General features: G+C 33.5%; 1 protein-coding gene across 1 annotated transcript in view; it reads left to right on the forward strand.

Moving 5' to 3' along the window:
- Positions 1–16,584, forward strand: part of T48 (FU domain-containing protein T48) — a 98,159-nt gene extending 81,575 nt beyond the window's left edge. The window contains exons 3-6 of the mRNA XM_081731982.1: positions 972–1,178; positions 5,479–5,632; positions 8,440–8,584; positions 15,005–16,584. Of these exons, the coding sequence (XP_081588108.1) occupies positions 972–1,178; positions 5,479–5,632; positions 8,440–8,584; positions 15,005–15,313 (815 nt within the window). The 3' untranslated portion in view covers positions 15,314–16,584. The remainder of the gene's footprint in view (positions 1–971; positions 1,179–5,478; positions 5,633–8,439; positions 8,585–15,004) is intronic.
- The last annotated feature ends 1,867 nt before the right edge of the window (positions 16,585–18,451 follow it).

The raw sequence follows: 18,451 nt of genomic DNA on the forward strand, positions 1-18,451 counted from the left end.
AACTTTATATAGTTGGTTACACTGTTGATCTGATGATATTGTGGAGTGTCAAACGATATCTCCTTACAGAGGTAAAAGTGAATCTGTAAAGGTACAGGAATGCATGACGTAACGCCGTCCCCCGTGCCTAACTTTGCCCATTGTAATTGTTTTAGAAAGTGGGGGGACGCCACATATATTTTCTGCAAGTGGGGACGACGTCCTCCCCGTTCCCCTCACTTTTACCCCTGTCTCCCTATCAATATTTATGTTATAAAATGTCATTGAATGTCAGCAATTTACAGGTGGTACTTACGGCAAATACGTAGATTTTTAAGCACCTAATGTATGCGAAACTAAATAGTCGCACAAACTAAAGTTTCACTCACTCCGTTCAAAAATACTGTTAAAAAAGATGTCCCTTGTAGGTTTCTAACAAAAGTTTGATGATAAAAACAGATATTTCAAAAAATTACCACAATATGTTCTATAATTAACTACGCCATTTGATGGATATTAAAATTTTCTTTATCTCATAAAATCGAAAGCTGAAACCGAAGGGAATGAACATAGATTCGACAATAGTAGGTTATATTTCTTCATCGACCCTTTCCTTTAAATTTGCTAAATTTGTTGGGAACTATTTCTTTAAAATTACAAACGAAGTAACTAGAAGTATGGTTTGCTTTGGATTTTCTAGTTTCTTTGGCAAAAATAAATTTAATCAACACTAACGGTGCATGTGACGAAGTCAAGTGTGGATTTATAAAGCACTCATGTACTGTAGCTTACCTAGTAAAACTGATTCTCAACTTTTTATGTTCGCGGTTATTTTGGGAAAGGAATTTAAAATGTTTATATATTTTTTTTCCTTTCATCTTTCTCTAAAATCTTGCGGTACATGCAATTTGAAATCTCAGCAATTGTATAATAATAAGTATGGATATTATATGTATAAACATAAATACAAATAATATATTTATTTGTTGCAGAGAATACTTTCCTGGAGAATGTAGGATTATCTGGTCGAACATTGGCTGTAATTGTAGGAGCTGTGAGCGGTGCTGCTATCTGTTTAGGAGTATTACTTGGAGCGTTTCTCTATTTGCGGCATCGAAGGCTGAAAGCTATGGAAGAACCATTGGAGCCTCACCGCAATAACTACGCCAGTCATGGCACACAAACAGGAATTCTTGAAAGTAAGTGAATTCTGTAGATAGATACAAACAAATGCGAAAAAAAATAACACTTTACATTTTCAGTAAACAAAGTATACAAATCGATTTTTTTTTTTTTTTTTGCTTATGCGAGGGGCAATCAAAAAAAAAATCCCGGAATGTACTGGTAGTTTGGCATTTGTAATGTAATCACAATGAATCCTGTACAGTAGAGTCCGTAGGTCGCCTAATTATGAATTTGACGATTGTTAACATGTCATAACAGGCAATGTGTGAATGGTGTAGCTCAACAGAGGAGTGTATGGTAATCAGTTGGACCAATGTCGCAGTTCGCGCAACGCACAAACATCAAGTTCATGTGCATATTGGGGAAATCTTCTTCAGAGACTTTGATAATCCTTAAGACATTTTAGGACCAACGGATATTTGGCTCTTCCTAAAGCTAAAAATGGGCTTCAAAGATACCCGTTTCGTCACCATAGAAGAGATCGAATCCACCACGACAGTTGAACTTCGGAAAATACTAAACAAGAACTTTCGCCAATATTTCCAGAATGGCAGGAGCGGTGGAGCATGCGTGTGTGTTCCGAAAGTGCCTGCTTTGAATGAGATCAAATGAGTGTATATTTATCTTGTGATAATAAAGAGCTGCGACAAAATTCCGGGAACTTTTTTGACTGCTCTTCGTAGAAAAAATCGTGTTAATGAAGGTTTCTGACATTCTTTTTCGATTTATTGTGAAAATTGATCTTTTGTCTTATAAATACGTATATAATAGGTGATCATAGGAAATTTAATTTGGAACTTATGTTAAAGACTCGGAATAATATTAGGTAACAAATTATTGTTTCAAAAATATTTATAGGTAATCACACCTAAGGCCAGGAAAAATTTAGTGATGCTAAAATGGCTTTACAGTAAGTTTTCCAATATTCATCATTATTAGATATTCTGCCGTTATTGCAGGTCACTCGCTGCAACTGAGAAGCTTCCATGCTCAACGGTCTTCCGCTAACCTCTTCGTCTTCACATGCGATTTCTCTGTTTTAATATAATTCATTATTTGTAGTCCCCTTCGCCCCCTCCCTCTCTTTCCTGTGACTATATCTTCTAAAACGTTCCTCATGATACAGTTCATTCCCAATGTCCCAATCAGTTCCTCTTCCTCTTCTTAATAATATCTAAAATTGTTCTTTTCTCCCCCATCATTTCTAACACTCTCTCATTCGTTTTCCGTTCGACCCAGTTAATTCTCTCTATTCTTCTCCACATCCACATTTCAAAAGCTTCCAGTCGTTTCTTATAATTTCTGCGTAATGTCCATGTTTCTGACCCATTTAGTACAATACACCACACGAAACATTTTATGAGTCTTTTCTCAACTCTTTATTCAAGGCCCTACAAAATAGACTTTTCTTCCTCCTAAATGCTTCTTTCGCCATTCCTATCCTTGCTTTTATTTCATGTTCACATTTTATATCATTACTAATAACACTACCCAGGTATCGAAAACTAGCCACTTGTTCTATTTTCTCCCCGCCTACTTCTATATTTGACACTGATCCCTTCGTTCCAATCACCATGGCTTTTGTCTTCATCCCATATTCTTCACAGCCCTTCCTCAAGTTTTCTAACATGTTATTGATTTTCTGTCCAGATTCTGCAATAAGCACCATATCATCTGCAATCCGTGTACACCTAATCATTCTACCTTCTCTTGAAATGCTGTCTTCATTTTGTAGGCTCTTTCCCACTTTCTCTTCTAGATAGATATTAAATAAAGTAGGCGAGAGACAGCATCCCTGTCGAAGTCTCCATCCAATTACACTCTCCTCTGTCATTTCCTCCCCTATTCCAACACTTACTTGTTGGTTAATAAATGTTTCTTATGAGTCTTCGACCTTTTCATTCCAACCCAACTTTCTTTCCAACTTCCATCAGTTCCCAATTCACTCGGTCAAAAGCCTTTTCTAGATCAATCAACACCACATACATTATTAATACTTGCAAAATTCTCTACATGTGTAATGTGCGTTCTTATTTGGAATATGGTATGGTGATTTGGAAGAAGAAAGCCAACTATTTTGTAAATACTGTTGAGTCTATTCAGAATAACTTAATAGTCTGGTTACGAGAGAAATTCAACGATTTCACAGATATGAGTTTGTCTAGTGTGTCTAAAGAAATGTATCTTTTGTCTTTAGCTGACAGGCCATATACAGTATATTTTCGATCTTAATTTTTTTTTTCATAATATTCTTCATGGAGATTTCTTTGTTGATGGTTATGTGTGCATCAGAATTCCTTACCGTAACACTAAGAGATTTTGTTCCTTTTGTTTCTAAAGCTTCTACTGCAAAATCATCGATTTATAAAACCATTGATACTGCAATTAAATTTTATTCCATTCTATATATTTTCCAACGAAATTTGTGAAAGTTCGTTCAGAACTTATTCAGCTATTAAAGAACCTTTAGTGTTATCTATTTAATTTAGAGTGGTGTCATTTGAGATGGTTTTTATTTATTTTTTCTTGAAGGAGAGGGGGTTGTTAGGGTGCAGTTTTACTATACGGATCCACAGATTGTAAAATGTACAGAAAAATTTGGGGAAGTCTTTAATTTGCCCAATTTACGTCGAGAACAGAACCCAACAAACCCCTGCGGGGCTTCTAATCCGTTCCTACTACTACTACTGCTGCTTCTACTTATACTATAGTAAAACTGCACGGTTGTTAGTTCTGGATTTTGACCATCTTTTTCTTGTTTTATTCGTCTTTTCTCTTTCTTTTAGGCTTAAGATTTTTTCTTTGTAGTTGTATGTTCAGATACTACATGTTTTTTTTAATAGTTAATATGAGATTTTTTAATTATATAGATTACTTTTCTTGTAATCCCCTTTTCTTGTTTTATTTATTTATTTTATGTCATATTTTATCCCAGTATAAAATCATTTTAAAGTTTATTGTATGTTAAAATTTTATAATTTCGACTGCATGTGCAGCTTATGAGTTGCATGTGTAATTTGCCTCTTATCAAGTATATTCTATGACATTATTGTATAAATTTGATTGTATGTACTGAATTTGTATTACATGTATCATGTACCTACTACTCGAGCGCACCTGTGGCTGTTACTCTTTGCTGCCTAACAAATAAATAAATATTGATTTGGGAGTTATGGGAACGTCAATATTCTGGCCATGTCCCCCGTCACGATTTATTATTATTATTATTATTATTATTATTATTATTATTATTATTATTATTATTATTATTATTATTATTATTATTATTATTATTATTATTGACACAATTTAAGTAATATATAAATTCTTTTGAAATTTTTAGTTAGTAATGGTAAAGGTATACTCATGTCCAAAATGATTGTCGCATATCTATAACTGTCTTCTTGTAAGAATATAATTTGATAATGATTTTGAAGGGTACTTTTAATACTGATACTATCGGGAAAATTTATATTTGTGGGAAATTTCCTAGGAAAAGAATTATAAATACGAAAATTAGAATAAGTAAAACAAAATGTTGCTAAATGGACAAGAAAATTTTATTTTCGTTTTATTGTTCTTATTTACTGCTCTTTTGACATGAAATTTGCCACGTACATGTGCATGTCTTTGCCGAGTATACATATACTAACATTGTAAGAAATGCCGGCCGAATTCGTTATCAAATTATATTCCTACAACAACATATTTATAGACATGCGACAATAATTTTAGACATGAGTGTACATAATCGTACTTTTCAAGTGTTTGACACTATCATTCTACATATCGATTTCTGTAATTGCTGAATCTCCTTTAAGCTTCCAAGCTTTCGACTCTCCCCTGAAGTCTTGGTCACGGAGGTGAATAACAGGAAGAAAAGGAATAGAAATGGAACGGACTTACCAAGGGAAGAGCTGTATTGTACGAAAAACACGTCAAACAGTTTGCATCATCTTCATCCGTTGATCACTGACGTACTTGACAACGTGTTTTCGTATAACACAGATCTTTCCTTGGTACTAGTCCGTTCCATTTCTATTCCTTGATGTTTCTTCCTTTTTCTTTCTGTTTTAACCTCCGTAACCAAGACTCCAGGGGAGAGTCGAAACTTTGAAAGCGTAAAGAGAATTCAGGACTGTAAGTAGAATAATAGAATTCTTGAGCGTGGTTTTGCATTGTCTGATGTTTGACACTAGTTGTGTTAAACATTGTGATCAACAAGAGATTTCTGTTATCAATAATAGATATAGTATATATACATACGTAATTATAGAAAAAGCTAATTATTGCTTTTTTCCCTCTTTTTTGTAGATAACGCAGAACGCACTGAATTCTTAAAAGTTCTTGCAACGTTGAGACCAGATGCCCCAGTTTTTCTTTCAATGCTAAATGACACAAGAAGAAAAGTTCAAAAATTACACCCACCAGAGGGTTATCGCACAGATTCAAAATCAAAAGCATACAGGTAATAAATAGGAAAAAAAATTGATTTTTTTCAGTTTAACGTTCAACGATTATGACCATTAGGCTAAGGAAGACAAGTGATTAAGGCAAGGGAATGATGAGAGGAGAATTGATAGAATGAAAATGTGGAAGGAGAGAAAACCCACGAACATGATGTTGTGTGCCATAAACTAACTTAGCCGGGGATTGAACTAGGGACTCCAGTAATAAATAGATAATGGAGTAAAATTTTGTAAATGGAGTGCACAATACCGTGTAAAATTTGGTTTACTGAAGTTTGGAATGCTTACTGCGTTGGTGTAAATGTGGTGATTGTTAGTGTAAGGCTGCCTTCAATGTATTTTATGATCATCGTAATTTTCAATATAATTATTTTTTCAAAATTCTTGTCCGAATTTTGGATATCTTCTTTTTTAATCAATGTTCACTTCTTGTCACATTAGTAATTATTTTGTTTTATTTTTCCTGATGATCTGATTTCGGCAAGCTATTAGAATTTTTTTTTTTTTCGGAAGAGTTAAGAACCAGAAGTTAAGAGAATTTGTTTCATAAACTTACTGATATCTGAACATAAATAAGCTAAGCGTACCTTTTGAATATATATGGCAATCCATAGTATGTTATTTGGTGCAATAGTGTTGTTTATAGAGCTTGGAGATTTCCTACACCAGGAAGAAATTAATAACATATGTGATCCCTAACAAGAAAAGTGTGCGAATACTGAGCTTCTACTATTACAGTCTTTCCCAACTGTTGGCCCGCGGACCCTTAAAGGTCCGTGAAAAAAATAGAGGGTCCGTGGCTTTATTTATATCTCATAATTTATAAAATGTGTAAATAATTCCATAGTATGTATTAATGTTTGTTTAAAGAAACTCAATCGTGTATAATGAACTGCATTGTCCATTCTAGAAATTCTACAATTATAGTTTAATCAAAGAATACCCAATGAACATACTTAAATTACTCTTGGTTCTACATATTGTTAAGGTAGCAGTTGACAGTGAAACCGGTTTCAGGGGCCACGCTCATTTCTATTGAAAATTGTTCCTCCTATCCATATGGTCCAAATATCTTACAGAGCAATAACACCACGTCTTTACATTTATATGATTACCTAGATGTCCGATTTAATTAATCAGCTGGTCACCTGAATGGGTTTTACTATATAACATAATAAATAGGAATTTGGTTTCTTGTTTAGAGTAATTGGCTTTATATTCTTTTATAACAACCTTGAAAATGTAAGCTATTACTTCAAGACATCAAGCAAAAGTCATAATCTTACTTTAACTACTCCCAATATACGTATTAAATCAAATTAATATCAAAAGCTTGATATCTTTGTATATCCAAACATATTTGCTCAGATCGCACCTGAAAGTTTAACCGAAACAGGGCTATCATCATTGCGATCTTCTTTGCTTTATTATTTTTTCACCATTCATTTGTATCTCCATTTGGACAAGGATGGACAGGGACGAGGGATAGGAAAATTGGACGAAACCACAACACTAAGAAACAACAAAAGATAAAATTTAACAAAAATCAACAAAAAGAAATGAAAAAAAAAAAAAAATTATAAGCATCTACCTACCTAATATTAATTCATCTTGTAACTTCCTATTCTATTCTATTCTATTCTAGACTCAAGTCTAGCTTACTCTAGTCTTCAATTGTTTCATCCTCGTTGCCTTTATCATACTTAGTCTTTCTTGTATGTTTATCATCTTCATTGGGTCTAAGTTTCACCTGTATTGTATGATAGCCTTTCCATCTATTTTTTCCTCTTCTTTTTTTTTAAACATTTTTTTTATATTTTGGTTACCTCCTGTGTGATTTTTTTTATTAATAAATTTTTACTACATTCTCCTAATAGAGGATGTTAATGTTTACACCATGCACACTTACACTTAAACAAGCATTACACACTCCTGTGTGTGAAAATACAACATTACTGTAATAAAAAGAACACATCGCTCACTTTACACTGCACACTACATCACCCGTACACTTTTCTCCGATCGCGCAAACTTCGATTTCCTTATTGATCCTAAGCGGAGTTTGTTATTTCTGTTTTCCACAATTAACTTTTATGGTTCTGATCCTCAGTCATCCAAACATAGTCCAAATAGAGGAAAGGCAAGAAAATGATTGCATATGAGAGTAGCTGTTTTTTTTTTTTAATTATTATTATTATTATTTTTTTTTATGTGGTTCTTCTTTACATAGAGAGCCAGTTACCCATCCCTGCATTTTTTGATTTCCTTTTGAATCAACGACTATGTCTGGAGTCTAGAGGTACCAGACGAAATATCAGGATTTTGCTATTGACCTTTTTTCTATTATTAGGAGCAATTAACATTTTAATTTTCATTTGAATTGCAAATAGCTCCCATACGGAGCCTTCATAAATTCTTAAGGGACATATTTTCTATGCAGTATTTACGACTTTCACACACTAAAAGTTCCAAACATTTTATTTTCTGCATTTACGAATGTTAAATTTCACCATTTCAAGTAATATAAAAGAAGAATGCGTGAAGCAATTTATTCTAAATGTATTCAAAGATAATGCTAATCAAGTCTTTCTTTCGAGCGTTCACACACATGCAATAAACCGCAACCACTAAATGATTCAGAAATTTATTAAGGTATTTTGTCAGGAATCTCAGTCTATTATCATTATTATTATGTAAAATATTGCACATTTGTTTATTTAATAATATTTATTATTGTTGCGCTGTAGCCCAAACTAGTATAGTGCTGTGGGTGAAATTTCTAAGTAAATGAATATTATATTTTCAGGACAGTATTACGAGATCTATCTCGTATTTTAACGTTATTAAATCGAAAAGAAGAGCAGATTGTTGCAGTTCCCGCAGACTGGAAGAAGCTGCTCACCTGGGGAGAGAGAGTCCTTCGACGGTACAAGAGGCAAAACTCAATCAGCGTAAGAAATTACTACTATTTTAATGTTTTCTCTGATTCTAAAGTAAATGGATTTTTTTTTTTTTTTTTTAAATCAAAATCCCAGAAGCAAATTTACGTATTAAATGCCCTGGGAATCCTAGTCGTACTGTTGTATTCCTAGTATGATTTCAATAATCAATCTTATTGTGTTCGGTTAAATACTAATGGAGAGTTTTGGCTTTGGGTTCACTCGAGCAGACGGTTCTACCAAATAGAAAATTTATAGGCAAAATATAATGTGAAACATTTTTCGTGAAGGAATGAGTGTGAATATCAGTAATTACTGTCAGTGCACAGCACATTGAAATGAATTTTGAATGATAGTGAAAGTCTTGTATGTGTAAATGTGCTCTTCCACTATCCTCGTTTATGCGTATACGCCTATGCGCCTGCTCCCTACGGATGCACATCCCTCGCTACCGCTTGGGTCCCCTTTGGCACTCCTGCCCTGACTCGGTTATATAGCATTCGTGCATTTTAGTGGCCACCTGGCACAAGTTGGTTCATGTTTTGTGTAGTGTAGTTTTTATGCCATACGTTCACACTGTATTTATACTAAACTCTCCTGAAGTCAATCTGCAAATAGTAATGGAGCTAATTTTTTACTGCATGTTCTGTTAAACGAAACAGAAAGCTCTAACCTAACTTGAAAATGTAAGAAATGTGTCAAAATTTGCTAGAACCGTCTGCTCGAGTAGTGCCTTGGCTTTATAGACATTTTAAAATTTTAGTCAACAGTAGTCTTTTTCCACAGTAAACATTAAATTAAGCAAGATATAGAAATGTTGATCACTTAGACACACTAAACTCATAACTTAACGGTACTAATATAAAAACAGTCTAAGATCCTACTTTTTATATTCGTTTCATACAAAGTTTCTCTTGCTTTCATCACCATTATTGGTGTTATCAATTAAGTGCACCAGATATCTCATCCTTGTGTGCTAAAAAATTCTGTAAATTAGAATTATTTATTTCGGCAATTATATAAAAAAATGACGTTCACCGCCATTTGCATTGAATAAAGTGGCAGATCAAAATGTGAATTTGCCTGAAGTATTAACATATAAAAGTGATAAAAATAGATATGAAATGAAAGAATGTTGTCTAAAATTGAGTCATAATCAGGGAAGAAGAATGTCAGCCAAGAATGGTATAAATTGTCAAAATTGGATAAATGTCAAAACCGGGAAGAGAGTTTGAGCAGTGAGAGAGGGCCAGTTGCCCAGATGGTCGGAAAAGTTAGAAATTTGTAAAAAAAAGATAAAGTAAAAAGGATTTGGATGTGTATACGTGAGAAGGTGTATATGTAGTGTGAAATGTGAGATATTACACTTAACCCCCTTCCTCTACGCAGCACCACACTAATACGATGTTTACACTTCAGGTGCCACTCCCAAACTTTCTTCATCCTGGAACACCTCTCAAGTTCTACCCATTTACCTATTTCCCATATAATTTTAGATACATTTCATATTCAAATGAAGTGAAACAATTTAGTGTTTTCTGTGGAAAAAAATAAGTTCGGTAAAATGTAGAGAGCAACCGGATTGGTAACTGAAACCGTACAAGAAATATAACAATCTGATTGGGAATACCAGGGTACATAACATAAGGTTCAAAGAAACATATTAAAATTTGCCTCCGTAACTTTTAATATTTGCAGAGTGCTGTTTAGTGGAGCCAGTTTTTCGAGATGATGTACATTGTCATGAAATAGGTATTCGAATGAAGTCGAACTGCGCACACGCTACTCCAGTAAGCCTTTTATTATGCAATTCACTAAATGTGGCTTCAGTGTCAGCGATTGGACGTTAATATTCGGGAGCCAAGACATGATCTGAATATTTGTATATCATTGTTAGTTTTTCTGGTTGTTTCTAACACTTTGCTTCACAAAAGATTGTATAACTAATAGGATACTATCTTTTTTCAGTTAAAATATCGTATATCGTATTTAATATTTTATTAAGTAAATTTACAAGAGCAACGCAAATAGGTACTAGCCCGTTGTACTCTTAAACAACGAAGGTGTAAGAAGAGACATGATTCCATGTTCATGAACATCTTAATATTCTGTCTGGAAAATTGTCTGATCAGATTATTTAATAACAAATGCAAAACAAATAAATAGAAAGGATAATATTAATCATAGTAATGAATAATGAGGCTTGTTTTGTAGAAGTTATATTGAAACTGGGGATTAATGAACAACTTGTATTTTTAATTCCACACATGCCATAAAATGTATGTATGTTATTGCATACTATTAGAAAATGAAATACAGTAATTAATACTACAAGCATATGCTACGACATTTAAAGAAATATGCAATTGCAATATTAATTGCTTTGAATTCCAATTAAAACGCAATTTCTTTAACTTTCTTAACTCCACGGGAAGACAAATAACCAATACGTACTGACGCAACAGCAAATATTATATGACACCATTTTTTTTTTCTATGAACCAGAAATGCATACAAAAACTTTATATTTCCAAATGAAACTATAGACATTAAAGGGTCACTTCAAAAAAGTTTGGGGCAACTGCCCTCTCTTGCCCACGTGTGTGGTTTTATAGTTCTGTAGCCACTGTGTTTAATATTGGCGGGAATTGAACCCGAGTGATTCCCGCCAAAAACGAGGACGCTAACAATTTGTCAGAAGAGATTTGTGTGTATAATTTTGAAAGACGGTAGAGGAGAAAAGATATTTACATGTATTGTGTACTCAGGTTGGCAATTCAAATCTATAAAGACTGTAATCATACTCTATTTTTCTCTCTATACTATTAGTAATTATGAGTGTATAGTGTAATGTAATGTAGCTAATTCGTTCTACATAATCGGTTTATTTATCGGAAAATTTTAAAAAGTACACACAAATGTCTCATTATAACTACTAACTTCATATTTCTATAAATTTTAATATAAATAACTGGTTCCTAAGAAATTTCTCCCTTTGAATACTATACATTTGCCATAGTGATTGAATCATAATACTTGTAGTTCTAGTAAAGGGTTTTCAGTTTTCTAGCTGTTAGAGATTGAACGTACTTTCTGGATAATAACTTGAGACAATTGGAAATGTGAAAAAGATTTGGAAACTTTGTACTGAAGAAACTGCTCTCAAACTAACTGTCACTTAAAATCATTATAGGCAATAATTGACATTATTAGTACGTACAATTTCCTTACATATAATTATAGCATGAATTACTAACTAACTAACTCTATGGCCTATGGAACCCGGAGGTTCAGTGCCGCGTTCACAAAAGCTCTCCACTGACTTCTATCCTTAGCTAATTCCTTCCAGTTTCTACTTTGTATTCCTCTCTCTGCGAGATCCATCTTAATATTGTCCTCCCATCTGCGCCTAGGTCTTCCTAATGGTCGTTTTCCTATGGGTCTACCAGTCAAGACTTTGAAAGCGTTTCTACTTTCTTCCATTCTAGCTACATGACCTGCCCACCTAAGCCTCCTAGACTTGACGACCCTAACAATGTTGGGTAAACCGTATAAACTATGTAGTTCCTCGTTATGAAGCTTCCGCCATTCCCCATTCTCGTTCCTCTTGGGTCCGAATATTCTTCTCAGGATCCTGTTCTCAAATACTTTCAGTCTATGTTCTTCCCTCAGAGTAAGCGACCATGTTTCACAACCATACAGAACAACAGGCATGATTATCGTTTTATATATTTTAAGCTTCAAATTCCTCGACAGAATTCGCGACGACAAGAGATTTTGAACCGAATAGTAACACGAATTCCCTGCTTTTAGTCGACATTTAATTTCTTCGTGAATATGATTTTCGTCTGTTAATATTGATCCTAAATATTTGAAAGTATCCACTTTATCAAAAGTATTATTTAATATTTTAACGCCTCCACAATTTGCCGTATTACGGTCCCGACGCACTTCCATGTATTTAGTTTTCTCTGCATTTACTTCTAAACCCATGTCCCTGCAAGCGTTTAATAAGATCTCTGCATTTATTTCTACTGTTCTCCTATCATCCCCTATTAAATTTACATCATCAGCATATGCCATAACCTGGTGAATGCCGTTCAACTCTAGGCCCTGGTTGCTATCTTTGATTTTCCTTATGGCGTATTCCAGCACAAAGTTAAATAATAATGGCGACAACGCATCTCCTTGTTTCAGGCCATTTTCGACGTGGAAGCTCGTGGACAAAAATTTTCCTACCCGGACTTTACTTTGGGATTCACTTAAACATATCTTAATTAATCTAATTAGCTTTCTCGGTATTCCAAGTTCTGTAAGAACGTTGTATAATGTTTCTCTCCTAACCGAGTCGTAAGCCTTTCTAAAATCAATAAATAGTTGATGTACCGGGGTATTGTATTCCCACTTCTTTTCGAGTATTTGGCGAATGGTAAATATTTGGTCGATAGTTGATCGATTTCGTCTAAATCCGCACTGATAATCTCCAATAATTTCATCTGCGTATGGGGTCAATCTTGCTAACAGAATATTTGAAAGGATTTTATAGGATGTTGACAGAAGAGAAATGCCTCGATAATTATTACAGTCAGTTTTGTCGCCTTTCTTGTGAATTGGAACAATGATTGATTCTTTCCACTCTTGTGGCAATTCTTCCTTGTTCCAGATAAGGAGAATGAGTTTGTGTATCTTGTTCCACAATTTTTCGCCTCCAGCTAAAATTAACTCAGCCGGAATTTCATCTACACCCGGAGATTTGTGTTTCTTCAATTTCTTTATAGCGGCTTCCACTTCTATTCGATTGGGGTCTGGAATATACGGTTCTGCGGTGTGTATCTCCCTTTCTCCACGCACATTAGTTTTTGGCTGCGTGTTCAGCAAATCGTCAAAGAAATCTTTCCATCTATTTAAGAGGCTATCCGTATCGGTGAGAACTGTTCCGTCAGATTTCTTTAATATATAAGCACGAGGTTGATAGCCTTTCTTAAATTCGCTGATCCCCTTATACATGCCCCGAATATTTTTATTTTTACTATTATCTTCAAGTTCCTTAATTTTAGCTTTCAATAGCATGAATTACACATTAATTTATTTCTACATACTTTATCTTTGGACTAGTGACGACAGCAGATAGTGAGGGGAGCGACACCTGGTACCTGCGACTGTCTCCTCACTCAGATTGAATGCAAAAATTAATTATAATGATGCTGATGTTTGAATATAGGACTTTTTAAATGTATTTTTATTATTATTATTATTATTATTATTATTATTATTATTATTATTATTATTATTATTAGTACAAAACACTCAATATTAGCTTTTTGACTGACTTTTCAGAACTACATCTTCATAACTCTTACTGATTTTATTGTATGTAGCACAAATTCTCTATGTAGGTGACATATGCAGTGCATTTGTACGTGCCTTCCTGCAGTAGAACAGGTCACTATTTTTGCGTGTTTTGAGGGATCATTATTATTCCAATTATGTCTGTCAAGTGTCTGAACCAGGAGCGTCATTTCAGATTTTGCTTGGGGGGGGGGGGCAAAACCCCTTGATATAAGTAAAATTTCGCGTGTTTCTCTGCTTTACTACTATTTTATTAATAAAAGCTATTGAAACCTCAAACTCAGGGGGGGGCAATTGCCCCTCCCTGCCCCCCTTAAATGACGCCCCTGGTCTGAACTGTAAAGGTATGAAGTAAATTATCATACGATTCATATTTTGGGTAAATTCCTGTTCTCTTGTATGTGAGAAAACGTATGAATTTTTTTTCTTCTTCTTTTTAACTACGTGCTTTCACAGAAGTGTTCCAAATAAGTGAGGCATATTCAAGTTTGGATCTTATGTAAGGAAAAAAGTAAAGGGCTTTTAAAGTGTTATCATTCATAAATTCTTTGATTGTCCTGAAAAGAAACCCAAGGTTTTGATATGCATTGTTGGTGATATGTGCCACATGATGCGAAAAGGTTGGAAGTGAAGTGAGAGGGACTATAGTTATAGTTGTGTTGCATAAATGAATAAAACCATATATATTTCAGGTTTTCTTTCAAGATATGCAAAACTATATTTAGGTAGTTCGCCTTATTCTGTTGTTTCTCCTTTATTGTGGTTTCATAATAATTATTTTGTAATAACAGATTTTGCAATTACGAGAGCGTCCGCCGCTTATAAGTTTTTAGACTCTGGTCAGACAAATCTACCCTGTATAGCAAATAAGAAACTCTTTTGATCTTAATAAGAAACACTGTGTAAGCATAAGATTGCCCATAGGAAATTCTGATTAAATATTTCTACGTTACGTATTTCGTGAAGTATTGGAAAGATTTTAAAGCATTGTTTTAAGGGTCACTTTTGAGTAACGTTTACTTTTCCTTTTAAATGTAATCCGCATCATGGTAACTGTAATATAACACAATATTTTCTTTTTAGGACCAAACTTCATCGGAAACCCAAAGTAGTGACATAACGGATAGAACACCAAATGGAGTGACGTCTTTCCAGCCGAATGGCACTGATAGACATTACAGTAAAAACGGCTTTTGCTCAGTGACACCACATCATCAACCAAATAAGCCTGATCAACCGGAAGTCCTCAAAGGGATATTAAAAAACAAAAACAGTGAAGTGAGTGCTACAAATGTAACAATACTTGCAGAGTGGACTTTGGATTGTGATTCAGAAGCAGACATAGTGCCTTTTGGTCGAAGACCACAAGATGAAATTACAACTGAATTGTGATTTTTTTTTTCTCCTGATTACAAGCTGTGCATAAAATGTATTTTCCGCTTGATATGTTTAAGCGACATGAGAATGATGAGAAACCAATCTGCGTGAAGTCACGCTCTTACACTTTCTACCTCCAGAAATCAATAAAATTAAAAATCAAAAGTTATCCTTCCATTCCATATTAATTGGGGATTTTTTTTTCCTTGAATAATTGAATTCTTAACGGAAGTTTAGCAATGAGTAGTCCAGAGTTCTTAAAAGATATATTCAGAAAACGGTTCTATGTTAATGCTGCAGACTAAACACACATCAGTTAGCTAAATAGAAAGGAATGTCTTTCTCCTTTTATTCAAAGTATGAAGTTGTAAGATTTTTTTTAAATGACTACTTTTGATTAAAAAATTACGGTGAATTTTACAGCATTATTTCCACATTTTTTTTTAATACGAAAAAAAAATAATAAAATTTCAATAGTCCTTTTCCGTACTTTCATAAAGTGCTATAACCTAAAATGGCCTGTCTATTTTAGTTCATAGCATTTTTTAAAAAATATATGAATAGGACACACTATACTTAACACAGTCGTAATACTCCTTATTTTGTTAGTATTATTTTCTTAAGAGCTTCTACTTAATATGAGTTATACAAACTTTTCATTACATATCTCGGCGTGGGAGACCCGCGTTCGATTCCCGGCGGGAGCTCATGTGCTTCAGATCTCACGGTAAGCTGTACGTCCACGTTTCATATAGGGATGGAATGTTAAACTCAGATCAAATCAAATTACATATCTGGGTCTATGAACTGTTTTTTGAAGAAAAAAAAGTGATATAACAGTTAAGCTTCATTGGCATATTAAAATTGTAATTACTAGTCGATTTCCTTATGGGTTTTCGAGTACTAATAATATAATAAATTACCACAACATGAAACTTACATAGGTACAGCTGCACTAACGTATGTGCCATTTACGTTAAACTATTACGCCATTTCTCCAGAAAAACTACATAAACCTTAAATACATAATGAAAAGTGTTTATGGTCCATATTAAATCGAATAGCTGCACCCCCACCTTTTGTATTTGAAGTTCACTCTTGACAACAGAAAAAGCCATTGAAACATCATCAAACTGATTTCATATGCATCCCACAGCACTTACCAGTCTGCTTGAAACACAAACAAAAATGCACTAAATTTGTTTCCATAAATTAAGCAGAAAATGAGCTCTCTCCCCCATCTTCGCTCCTCTAGAACTGGTATAAATGATAAATTTTGAGAGTTCTACTAGCTTTAGATACTGGAAAACAAAAAGTTGAACCAAGTATTGATCAGGAGTGCATACGGCAGTCATTCGCTAACCTAAGTTAAAAAAGAAAACCTCCAATATTAAAAATAATATAGTTAAGAACTTTTATAACGACATATCACACTTTTTAAAAGGAAACAAAAGCATTGGTGTGGAAGATGGATAGAACAGCTACATGACTCAATCTAAATTGTTGATCGTGTCATGCCCCTTCACTTCATCTTAGTTAACAACTAGACTTTTAGCTTTTCCACAGTTTGGTATCGTATCACACCAGCCATTTGCTTGTCTTTTTAACAAATGACTATGTCCTACATTTTATGTGAAATACAAAGACCTCAAATGTATAAATTTGAATATTGGAAGCTTATCAGGTGTTGTCATTATTGCATCCAGGTCCTACGTTTTCTGATTTTTTCAAATGTTTCAGAAACAATAATGCCTAGGTAAAAGTTTTGTATATATTAATTTCCTAATTACCAAACTATCAATAAAATTTCTAAGTTTTTACTATTCCTGTTGTTGAAAAATTAGTCTTCAAGTCAACGTATCACTCTTTTGGACGTAGAACAATTCACAAAATTTCTAAAACTGTATTTTTTTTAAAGGTATATTTTTGTTAAGTGCTAGGAAAGTAGCAACAACAATATATATATATATATATATATATATATATATATATATATATATATATATATATATATATATATATATATATATATATATATATATATATATATATATATATATATATATATATATATATTTCTTTCTTTTGGATTTTGTCAAGTCATTTTAAAATTGGATTTTATTAATTGGGGGTCGCTCTTTTTGAGTTCTCGTTATTCAGATGGAGTGTTAAAGAAATATCATGTGATGAGTTTGTGAATGTCTCCCAGTTCTGAGGACGTTATATTTTGGACTATATATACATATATTTTTGGCTAGTCCAAATATGACATCTAGAATTTTCAAAGACCCTTTTCTAACTACTAGTGTTTGTTCTATGAACTCTCATGAACTTTCGTTTCTTTACAACCATCGCAATATAAAGGAAACGAAACCAACTTTTCGAGAATAGAATCACTTTTGAAATATTATAAGGAATTTTGAAACACTTGTTTATGTAATGTATAAAGTTCTTCGAGTTACAAGATACTGTTGAAAGACCCATTGGCAAACTGAGTGTGTGAAACAGCGGCATTAACCAATAAAAACAAGATCTTATCAAAACCACCAATCGCGAGAAGAAGAGTATTCACAGCTTTAATGAAGATGATGTTATTTTGACAAATGTTGAATACCTGCCGTATCTTTGTTTTCTAGCGTAATGATTTATACGAGGAACTATCTTTTTGTTTTCTTAGAATTAACTGGAATTGTAATGGTTTAATTTTACTGATTTCTTCCTCAAAGCTAGTTATTTGTCCCTTTCTTCGTCGAAATTTGATTTTAATAATCAAATTTAAGTAATATTAACTTTATACAGGGTGTTACAAAAAATTTGGTACAATATTTTTTGGGAATAGATTTCTCACACCAAAATAAGAAAAAGAAAAAAAGTTCATATGGATCTGTGATTGGAAGTGCACAATTTCGTAGTTATGTGGTGCCGAAAACGTGGAAAATATATAAACTTTAAAGGTACATAGTCCCACTACTATAGGATCGATCATAATCGGGCCAAGACATTACTGAGGAACTACTATGTAAACTATCCAAATATCCAGCTTTCAGAAATTCCGTTACTTGCACAATCATTTTTAGAGAGGCTTTTGTGGGAGTTCTTGATCACTCTCCACCTACGTCTCTAAAAATTGGTCTGCAAGTACTAGAGCATTTT

The sequence above is a fragment of the Thermobia domestica genome, chromosome 11 (assembly GCF_964235325.1).
Source record: "Thermobia domestica chromosome 11, izTheDome1.hap1.1, whole genome shotgun sequence".
Lineage (NCBI taxonomy): Eukaryota > Metazoa > Arthropoda > Insecta > Zygentoma > Lepismatidae > Thermobia > Thermobia domestica.